At 42.2% G+C, this 11,114-nt stretch overlaps 1 protein-coding gene across 1 annotated transcript; it reads left to right on the top strand.

Moving 5' to 3' along the window:
- The first annotated feature begins 117 nt into the window (after positions 1-117).
- Positions 118-10,698, top strand: MRPL15 (mitochondrial ribosomal protein L15). The gene is made up of 6 exons (XM_083748045.1): positions 118-186; positions 2,144-2,399; positions 4,096-4,244; positions 5,806-5,971; positions 7,045-7,168; positions 10,241-10,698. Exons 2-6 carry the CDS (start codon positions 2,283-2,285, stop codon positions 10,576-10,578), a joined length of 894 nt encoding a protein of 297 aa, XP_083604171.1. The 5' UTR covers positions 118-186; positions 2,144-2,282; the 3' UTR covers positions 10,579-10,698.
- Positions 10,699-11,114: the final 416 nt, after the last annotated feature.

Raw genomic sequence — 11,114 nt, 5'->3', positions numbered from 1 at the left:
GAGGAACGGGCGTGGCGGGGAAACGGATTGGAAGGAAGAAAACGGGGAGGAAGCTCGGCCGGGCCCGCCTTCCCCGCCACCTACGTCAGCGGAGGCGAGCGAGCGCACGCTCGTGCGTGCCTTTCTCTTGCGTGTGGCGTCAGCAAGCGAGGGCGGCCGTTAAAAGGGGGGCCCTCCCAAAAGCGTGTAGGCCTCTTCGGGTCGCTCGAGCGCCTGCTCTGTTGCTGTGGGATGGATTCTCACACGGGTGGTGGTGGTTTGTTTGTTTTTATTAATAAAAGCACCACAACGGCTTCTGCTCAGCCTGCTTCTAGTATATTATTGCCGCCGCTTTTTGTTTTCTTCTCTCAAAAGGATGGGGAACGGGGTTTCGACTCCGTGGCCCGCAGCCAGGAATTATGGGAGTTGTAGTCCAAACAATTTATGGAGGTTTACCGTCAGGTCCCCCTCCCCCCCTCCAGGTTTCCCCGCACCTGCTGTAGAGTGTCCGAAAAGAAAATGGAAAAGGCAAACCAAAAAAGCTTCAGAGATAAGAGGTACAGAAAAACATAACCAAAAGTCTTAGCTTTAATCTGCCATTGAAATCCAGAATATTGCCGTCCTACCAACAAAAAGAACAGCCCGGACACAGCCTGAATTCCCTCTTTTTAAAACTCTGGTCTTTATATAAGAGTAATTCTAGTTTTTAAAGAGCAGCATATAAATAGACAGGGAGCTGCATTTGTATTAGAATTTGCACTGCAGAACATTTTAATTTTTTTTTCAAACTTCAATGAAAATTTTAAAAACATTTACCAAGCAGAGTGCTTCTTAAGGCTGGTATGCAGTCATCTAAATTGCATCAAAATAAACTTGGGAAATCTTTCACATTACAGATTAAGCTCACTTCCACAGGGTATACTGTAGGGCTGTTTTTTAATGTTTAGAAACATGCAAATACAAAGATATTCCAGGGGGCCCTCCCATACACAAAATAAGAGCACAAGTTCTTTATTGCAGTCTTGCTTCTGGGTGGGCTTGCTGGTGCCCAGCACTCAGGGCAAAGTTTTGTGGAAGAAATCCAGGGCCCAATCAGCAGAATGAGCAAGGTTGGCTTGTTAAATTTGTAAATAAGTGAATACTTTCCCATCTACAGAAAAGTGGGATTAATAACATTTCAAGTGTAAACTTACTCTTCAGGACTGTTAAATTGGTATAAAACCATCTTTGAGTGAGATTGTACCTTTCTGCATCTGGTGAAAGGGCCTTCACAGCAGTGGAGCTCTGAAACACCACCCACCTCTTGAAATCCAGCTGACACCAACATTGGCTGGCTTTTTTGCTGCTAGCTAGACTTATTTCTTCATCCAGGCTTTTAATTATGTGGTTTCTTGATGAAGTAAGGCTGTAATTCTACCACCACCACCCTGGCCCCGCTGTTTACCTGGGAGAAGGCCCAGTGGGGTTACATCTGGGTAGACATTAGGAAGGATTTCAGCTGAGGCTACTGATTTTGTAGTAAGGAGGTATGACTGACTTTTTATTTTCATTTTTTAATGGAGTTGCATTGCTGATTTCACTGGAATGGTTAGCTTGGTTTTATATTTAAAGTACTCCACCCTAGAACCACTTGTGGTTCAGAAATGAAATAAATGATAGTGACAGCTGTTTTACAGGAGACAATGTGTTATTGTTGTTGTTGAATTCGTTTCAGGGCGGATCACAGAATATAGTAAATGTAGAAATCCAAATGCAGTGCAGCTGTGATTTGGCAGCAGTGTCAGCGTGCTTCCGCCTGCAACAGAAGAGAAGTCTGGAACCGTTGTCCTTCAAACTGAGATGTGATGCCCATTCCATTGAATTCAGACACGTTGTGCTTCCCCTCTTTCAAAACAATGGATTATTATTATTATTATTATTATTATTATTATTATTATTTATACCCCGCCATCTGGGCAGCTTCCAACAAGGGATTAAAAATACATTAAAACATCAGTCGTTAAATACTTCCCTAAACCGGGCTGCCTTCAGATGTCTTCTAAAGGTCAGATAGTTGTTTATTTCTTTGACATCTGATGGGAGGGCGTTCCACAGGGTGGGCGAGATACCAAGACAAAACGAGGAACCGAGAGAGGTGCCTCTCTTATCTTTCTTTTCTCTACAGCTACAGCATGGGGTGAAGGTATTTCTGCGCCGGCGCAGAGCCTGCTGATTGGTTCTCTCTCTTGGGCTCTTCCTCCTCCCGCATTGCCGCCGCTTCCTCCCTCCTGCTTTCCTTGCCCTTCGCTCGCGCCAGGGGAGCGATGGCAGCGCAGGCTGGGGGAGGCGGAGGGGGCCGCGCCAAGGCCTTGGAGCTACTGCGGACCTTGCCCAGGGTCAGCCTCGCCAATCTACGGCCGAACGATGGCGCCCGGAGTCGGGTGAGTTGGAAGCTGGCGGGTGAGGAGGGAGGCCTTGGCCCCGCGGCTGCCTCGCTTGACGCTGCACCGTTAGGCCGCCTCCGCGCTGCTAAGCGTTTTTCCCTGCCTCCCCTCCCTTATTCAGTGCCGCCTGCCCTTTTTTTGATAGGGTCACTGGTGTCTCTAAAGCGACCCAGAAGAAACGAGGGGCACGTTTAACTTATTTCCCGTAAGCGGCCCCCTTGTGTGACTTCATTTTCTGCAGATGGTGGTGACAAAAGGATGCCTGTGTGCATGTTTTTACTGGACCCACTCATATTGCATCTGAGTACACAATATTTTCCCTAGAACCCGATGGCATCTTAAAGTCTGCTCAGTTTATACTGCATGATATTTACTAGGAATGAGCCTTCTTCATCTGAGGTATATGTAATATACAAATCTTACAGGTATATGTATACGCGCGCACACACACACAAACACTAATATTTAAAAAGCTGTGAGCAGTGTCTAATGCCCATATATTTCAGTCATAGTTTTTTAGCATTGTTACCCTATTTTGTCCAATTCCCATATTCTAAAAATACTGAAACACTAGGCTACATAGACACTATACTTTTAAAGCACACACATATCCTAGGAGCTGTAATTTGTTAAGGTTGATAGGAATTATAACTCTGAGGGGTAAGCTACACTTCCCAGGATTCAGTGGTCGGGCGTGCTTTAAATGTATGGTGTGGCTCTTATGAGAGAGTAGTTAAAGTAGTTAGAATGTATGAAATCTGGGGAGGAATGATTTTATTTTTTTAATTGAAAAGGTGAAGTGTAATTTATACTGCATTCATGATGCAAAATTCTCTATTCCAATTGCTTGACATTTTATATAGAACCTAGTAGAAACGAATTGAATTAGTCTGTATGCACAAGGAACGATATACAGTGGTACCTCGGGATGTGAACAGGATCCGTTCCGGAGCCCTATTTGCATCCTGAACGGAACGCAAGATGCGACAGCGTATGTGCGGGTCGCATTTTGCCGCTTCTGCACATGCGTGTTACATCATTTTAGCGTTTGCGCGGGTGGCGAAACCCGGAAGTAGCGTGCTCCGTTACTTCCGGGTTGCCGCAAAACACAACCCGAACACACTCAACCTGAAGCACATTCAACCCGAGGTATGACTGTACTTTAAAAGTAAGCTGATACCATAAGATGGAAATAATCTCTTGCTCACAAAATCTTATGTCACAATATGCTAGTTTGTCTTTTTAATGCCATGGGACTTTTTGCTGCAAGGGCTGGAGCTTTTCCAGTAGGAAGCATGATTTGTGGAATAACCATCAGTCATTTTTTCTGTATGTAGCAGGGAACCCATTACAAGTTGTGGAATTTATTTTTAGACTATTATCTGACAGCTTCCATACCTCTGCCTCTTTCCTACTCACTTTTCTACACCATTCATCTTGCTGTGGATTATGCAAATTAATGGGGTTTTATTTTGTGGTATGTTCCGAAAAGTCAGACCTTATTTCCTATACATGCTTACTCAGTATTAAGTATCAATGTATTCATTGGGGATTTTTTCCCAAGTATGTGAGCACAAGGTTGTACAATCTTCTATGATATTTTTTTAAGGGGGGTACCTGTGTCACAGAACTCTTTCACAAATAAACTGAATATGTATTATGTAACAAACTGATGTTTGACTATTTCCTTTAGGAAAAGAGTCGGCGTGAAAAGTCTCAATGGAGGAAAACAACTCACAGAAGCCAATGGAAAAGAGGAACTCGTCCTCGATTAGGCTTTGAAGGAGGCCAAACTCCATTTTATCTAGTTATTCCAAAATATGGCTACAATAAAGGTCACCAGTAAGTTTGCTTCCATGATCATTTTCTTTTTATAATGTATGTAGTCAACATTTATTGAAAGCACAATCCAAACTCCTAGCTGGGAACAGTGGGGTGGACTGCTGCATCCAGAGCCCTCCAGTTGTGACAGTGAAGACAGAAGGTGGGGGCAGGAGGTAATTTAAATTATTTTTGCTGCACCATCTCCAGACTGGTGTAGTTGAAGGACACAGATTGGGGCCATTGTTAGTAGCTGGATCAGCTTTCAAAATCAATACACACCACAATTTTAGGTCCATTAATTTCATGAGTCTACTCTGAGTATAACATACTTGGATGTAGCCCAGTGTATTTTACATTTTTTTGGGGGGGGTCTTTTTAAAGTAAACCATGGTACAGTATCACTACATGCAGACATGTAGAAAAACTTAAAAGTGCTTCTGTTTAAAACACATGCATATATTTAAGAAGGTAAGGCAGAACAAAGATTTTTCACGTCTGCGCCTAAATTGTTGAGAAATGAAAAAGAAACTAATGATTTATTTTTCCAGCCTCTCACAGAGGAAAGAGGATTAGCAAAATGCTCTTTTGATTCAAATTACTATTTGTTCCACCATTCTCAAATCCCAAATCAGACCTGAGGTGCCTAGATAGAAGTAGGGGGTGTCTTGATGCGCCAGTCATAACAGATGATGAGGTTGTGCATTGCACTCAACAGCAGAACTCTACTCAGTTTTAATCTGGCACTGTACTTGGTTGTGTACAGAAGTGAGATCAGTTGGTGCACAGCTGAATCTGTTGCAGCTAGAGTCAAGGAACACTGTTAATAATGCTATCAGCAACATGATAAAAGTAGATTGGAATCCTATTATAAGGAAGGAACAAGAAGCAAAAGTTCTATGACAGTACAGTGGTACCTCGGGTTACATACGCTTCAGGTTACAGACTCTGCTAACCCAGAAATAGTATCTTGGGTTAAGAACTTTGCTTCAGGATGAGAACAGAAATGCTCCGGTGGTGCGGTGGCAGCGGGAAGCCCCATTAGCTAAAGTGGTCCTTCAGGTTAAGAACAGTTTCAGGTTAAGAACGGACCTCTGGAACGAATTAAGTACTTAACCCGAGGTACCACTGTATGTGAATATTTGGCATGTGCGGAGACCATCCATGGTCCGGAAAACCTATCTTGTTCATGCAAGAGATAGTGTGTATGGAGTGAGAATCTCTCCACCCCAGTTCACGCAGCCCTTCCCTCATGCCTCATTGCAACCAATATGTTTTTATTTTTTTAAAAACCACAACAATGATAACATTTGGTGGGATTGCTTTCCAGGTATGATTGGGATAGGGAACCTGGTACTTCCCAGAAGTTGTAGGATTTTCAGTAGTGTGGGATTGAAGGTACTATAGTCCAGCAACATCTCTGTGATGGATATCTTGGGTTGCACCCTTTGCACTTAATCCAGTAGTAGAGCAGATTTCACTCACTTCAGTGAGACTTTCACAGGAGGAGCTTTGCAGTGCATTTTGTGCTTTGTATATTCTCATTAGTTCTGAAACTCTAAAACAGTTTTCCTTTGTACAGCCTCAGGCGCCAGTATCCGCCTCTCACTCTCAAAAGGCTACAGTACCTGATTGATTTAGGTAGAGTTGACCCCACACAACCAATAGACCTCACGCAGCTGGTAAATGCCAGAGGTGTAACAATACAGCCACTCAAAAGAGATTATGGTATCCAACTTGTGGAGGAGGTAGGTCTGTAATGCATGATATTTTAAGCCATTTACTTTTGGGCATGTTCTGTTGTTTTGTTTTTGTTTTAATAGCTGAAGACAAGTAAGTATCACTCCACTAGAGAGCAGTATACATTATCAGATTGCTTGGTTTTGTTTTGCTGGGTAAGACACATTCTTAAATCAGATTATTTTAACAATGGAAAGCATGGAAAAATAGATGAAAGTTAAATCCTAGTTTGGTGAGTAGGAGATGTTTGAACAAAATTCTTGGTGTTGTCAGGTCTTGCACACAGGTTTTTTAACTGTAACATAGATTCCAGAGATGAATGCAGCAAAGTGGGTGAACGTTATAAAAATAAATTCAAAGTCCAAAGATGCAACTCATTCCTGGGCCATATGGCATTTTGGATTTGCAAAAGCAATCTGCTTTTGAAACTCCAGAGAATTTCAAAATCGGTTTGTTGTATGTCAAAGGAGTCTACTTTTAAATAGCAGAAGAAAGCAGCCAAATGATTTTTTCTAGTCTTACAGCTACTTCTGTGAAAGCAAATGTTGCATCCTGTCAGCTTGACTTGCTGGTGTGAATAGTTCAAAGCGAATAGGTTTTCAGTCTTTTTTATATAGAGATGTTTTTGATGAAATTCTACATTCAGTTGTAATGGCAAATGCTAAATAATTTCTGTGATTCTAATTATGAAAGGAAGTGGTGAACCCTACTGAACATCAATCTTGAGTGCAGCAGGATTGCTATTTCATATTTTCAACTGGGCTCCACAAAACAGCAGCTCAGAGCCTGCCCCATGTTTCTCAAGACAAATCCCCAACTCTCAGGAGAGGATTTTTGAAGGGATACAGAGTGGAAGAAGGGATGAGAAAATTTCTTTCTGTTTGAGTTACACTGGTTTGGATACCAATATAAGGTATCCTTTGCTCTCTTTTGATGAAGAGTGATAAAATTATGTTATATTCCATACACTTGAACGTCTGAGAGCTAGAAAAGGTTTTCAATTCTTATAGAGCATGATAGCTGAATAATATGAGCCTATTGATCTTTATGTGACCTAACCACTCTTCATGTGAACTTGTAGGGTGCCGATACATTTGCAGCAAAAATTAATATTGAAGTGCAGATAGCATCTGAACTCGCCATTGCTGCTATTGAAAAAAATGGTGGCGTTATTACTACAGCCTTCTATGATCCAAGGAGTGTGGGTAAGAATTCTCACTGCCTCTGTCTGTCCAAGTGTTCAGTATTTTCTGTTTCAGTGTTTATTTTCATTGCAGCTCTTTATCAGCATATACAGCTAGTCTTTTAGATGGTTCTTGAGGGCAACCCTTGCATTTTTCAGCAACAACAAAACGCAGAAATGAGCTATGAGCAGAATTTCACCTGTCATTTTAGCTGGGCTGGTGTAAAGGGTTGGCATTCTTAGGCCTGCATCTTGTTAGGGAGCTCATTCAGAAGACATGGATCCCCCTGCCCCTGGTGCTCTGTCGCCTTTCTCTTGCTGCTTGAGTGAGCAGCAGCTGGAACAAGACGAGGAAGGAGCAGTACTTTTCTTGGCCTCTGAACAGTCATGCAGGCTGAGCCCAAAAGAAGAGGGCAAATGAATGCCGGCAGTTATCTGTCTGGAAATGGTTGTTATAGGTGGCTTGTAAGCAACACAGATATGTTAGCTTACAAGGTGGGCTGACTGAGCACATCTTGCCCATGGACCCTTCCTAAACCTGGCACTGGCACTGCATGCTTTCCTCAACAGCATGTCTTTAAATAAACTGGTGTTAAAATTGCACGAGGGTCTCTATTGCTCCTCCCCCCCATCAACCTTTCACTTCATGTGTTTTGATTGCTTGCAAATCAGAGACCATTCCTCATTCAAATGAACTCCTGGATTTAGTCTATTGTGCCTCCATAATAGAATTCCAGGTGCTTCCCTTCCTGTGCTGTCCTTTTGCTTTAGGAAAAGTAACTACTGCAAAAAGGTCTTGCCTACTGCACTTTTTGCCCTTTCGGTCCTGTAGATTTATGTGATTGCTTTATGTGAAGACAAGTTCTATGTAGGCAGCTACTTAAGCTATTAGTAGGGTTGGGGAACAGGATCTTCCTCAGCCCTGTCAAATGTCACTACTGAGGACATTACCTAAAGTTAACATTGCTTTTGATGAGAAGGCATTACAGTACCCTGGACCCAGACTGTTTATGGCTTTAAAGATAAAAAAATTATCCAAATTTAGACCAGAAACAAATGGATAGCCAATTAAGGTCATCCCGGATTAGTGCTTTATGAACTCTGTGGTCTGGTCCAACCGTCTGCATTTCATTAAAATAAAAAATGTTTTCAAAGGCTGTTCTATGTACAGCACAATGTGGTAAACTACTTGAGACATTAATAGGGTGCATAAGACAGGGGCTAAACCCATTTTATCACAAATGGGTGCAGTAGATTTGTCAGCGAGTGCTGGAGAACAATCCACCCCTGTTTAAAACTGTTGCTTTGGCAATAGAAGTACTTGCAAGCTATGGAGAGGAGTGTGATTCCTTCTCCAGCACAGGCATATTTCCCCATATGCAGATCAAGTGGCCCATTTGCCACCAGTAACTCAGTCTTGTCTGGATTCTGCTTCAGTGTGTTCACCGTCATGCAGGCAGTTTGGCCAGTTTCCCTATGGAAAATAAAGGGAACAGACTTCATATTCTCGGTGCTTGACTTCATATCCTCTAATTGCTATAGATGAATTCAATACAGAAATCTGCTGTTGTGTAAACCTAATGGGCCCAAATAAGTTAAGTGGACCTTTTCCAGATTAATTCTGAATTTTGAATGTCATTCATAAGAGATTTCCCCACTAGAGGTATAATAAATAATAATAATAAATAATAATATCTTTATTGTCATTGCCCCCTCTCAGGGACAACGAAATTACTTGGCTGCTCCATCCACCCAGATAGGGCACTCCATTTAAAATCAAAACAACTATAAAAACACTAATTAAAACAATATAATATAATACAGCAAGGAAGATTAGATGACTTCAAAGTCCAGGTTTCCCATTCAGGGCCGAGATCGCTCTGGAGAAGAAGCTGTTCTTGAGACGGCTCGTTCTTGTCATCATCGTCCGGTATCTCCGTCCCGACGGCAGGAGCTCGAAGAGACAGTGACCAGGATGCGATGGATCTTTTACTATGTCCAGTGCCTTCCTATGGCACCTTGTGGCATAAATCTGCTCTAAGGTGGAGAGTGGGCAGCCAACAATGCTCTCTGCTGCCTTAACAACTCTGCACAACACCATCCTGTCCTGGGTAGTACAGCTTCCGTACCACACACATAAGCCATAAGTGAGCACGCTCTCAATGGCACAGTGATAGAAGGCAAGCAGCAGTTTCTGCGGAAGATGGTTTTTCCTTAGTATTCTTAAAAAGTACAGTCTCTGCTGCGCCTTCTTCACAAGCCCCCTTGTGTTGACACTCCAGGACAGATCCTCTTGTAATTCAATACCCAAAAATCTGAACGTTGTTACCCTCTCCACACAGACCCCATCAATCAGAAGTGGCTGGACATTGCTCTTCTGTCTCCTGAAGTCCACCACAAGCTCCTTTGTCTTCCTTGTATTTATGAGCAAGTTGTTAGCTCTGCACCACTCTGTCAGCCGCTCCACCTCATCTCTATAGTCCGTTTCACCCTCCCTTTCAGAGATGAGCCCAATCACGGTTGTGTCATCTGCAAATTTGACAACCCTATTACTAGGGTGAGCAGCGACACAATCGTACGTGTAGAGAATATAAAGGAGCGGACTAAGTACGCATCCCTGTGGTGTTCCTGTGTTAGTATAGCAGGTGTATATGGTTTGGGGCACATTAAAATTAAAATATTTATTTCTAAACCACCCTCAACATCAGTTATGACCTAGGGAGGTTTACAGTCAAACACCAAAGCATTACAACATTAACATTCAATCAATAATTTCAATCCAATTTATAACCATATAATCAGAGGAGCTGACAACATCTATCAATTTGTAGCTGGTCTCCAAAGGCCTAGAAGGCCTGGTCTTCAGCCAGTGCTTAAAATCCGCTTAGAATCCTATGACTATGTCAGTCTTGCCTCCAAGGGAAGGGTGTTGCATATATGGGGAGCCACCACAGAGAAGGCCCTATTCCTCCCTCAGCAGCAGGATGTAAGCTAAAGAACACAATATTCATACTACACCCACCTTTCGACAATGAAATCACAAATGCCAGATTAGCTAATACTGTATTTTTTTGTTCCATTACTTTGCACATAGGTATTCTTTGCAAGCCAGTGCCCTTTTTCCTACAAGGCAAGCCTATTCCAAAGCGAATGCTTCCTCCTGAGAATCTTGTCCGTTACTATACAGATCCTAATAATCGTGGTTACCTGGCTGATCCATCGGAGATTTCAGAAGCAAGACTAGAGCTTTCCAAGAAATATGGTTATGTCTTACCAGATATTACGAAAGATGAACTCTTCCAAATGCTGAGCACACGCAAGGACCCCAGACAGATTTTCTTTGGCCTTGCTCCAGGTTGGGTGGTAAACATGCCAGAAAAGAAAATTCTGAAACCAACAGATGAGCGCTTGCTAAAATACTACAGCTCATGAGTGCTCAGGTTGGAGGCAACTGTTAAAAGAACTCAAAACACAAAACTGTATTGCCATTATTTTATATTAACACACAGCTAGTCACAGTACAAGTAAAATAATAAAATGTTGACTGTATAATAGTTCCATAATCTGTTTTTTAAAAAATCCTCCTTTATGTGAGGTAAGTTGATTGGTATCAAGATTTCCTTATAAATGTGCTTTTCACCTGCTTACAATCTGCTTTACAGTGTACGTATACATACAACACCATCCTTTAGCTTTTCAATTGTTTCTGGAATCGTATAATCAAATATTTTCTTTTAAAATAGTAATCTCTGCAACTATATGTAGGCATCATAGAGAAAACAAATCAGCTGGCACATATGAGCCTCTGAATTCCTCTGACTTGTATTGTCTGCTGCTGTCCCTGCTTGCTCTGCTGGCTCTTCTGCTCTGATCCACTTGTCAAAACTACTAGGGTGCTTCTTTTGATGTTGTAATACAAAACTCTGCTTGAGCAAGGAGCTAACCAGATGGCACAGAAGTGGATTATA

Source organism: Podarcis gaigeae (assembly GCF_964106915.1).
Source record: "Podarcis gaigeae genome assembly, chromosome: 7".
Lineage (NCBI taxonomy): Eukaryota > Metazoa > Chordata > Lepidosauria > Squamata > Lacertidae > Podarcis > Podarcis gaigeae.
Note: the sequence above shows the minus strand (reverse complement) of the source record. Positions and strands in the feature narration are given on the sequence as shown.

What these genes read in the sequence shown, in the direction of transcription:
- MRPL15 (XM_083748045.1), top strand. Translation starts at nt 2,283, where the DNA reads ATGGCAGCGCAGGCTGGGGGAGGCGGAGGGGGCCGCGCCAAGGCCTTG. An exon ending in ACGATGGCGCCCGGAGTCGG is followed by an intron (nt 2,400 to 4,095) that starts GTGAGTTGGAAG and finishes TATTTCCTTTAG; the next exon opens with GAAAAGAGTCGGCGTGAAAA. An exon ending in CTATGATCCAAGGAGTGTGG is followed by an intron (nt 7,169 to 10,240) that starts GTAAGAATTCTC and finishes CTTTGCACATAG; the next exon opens with GTATTCTTTGCAAGCCAGTG.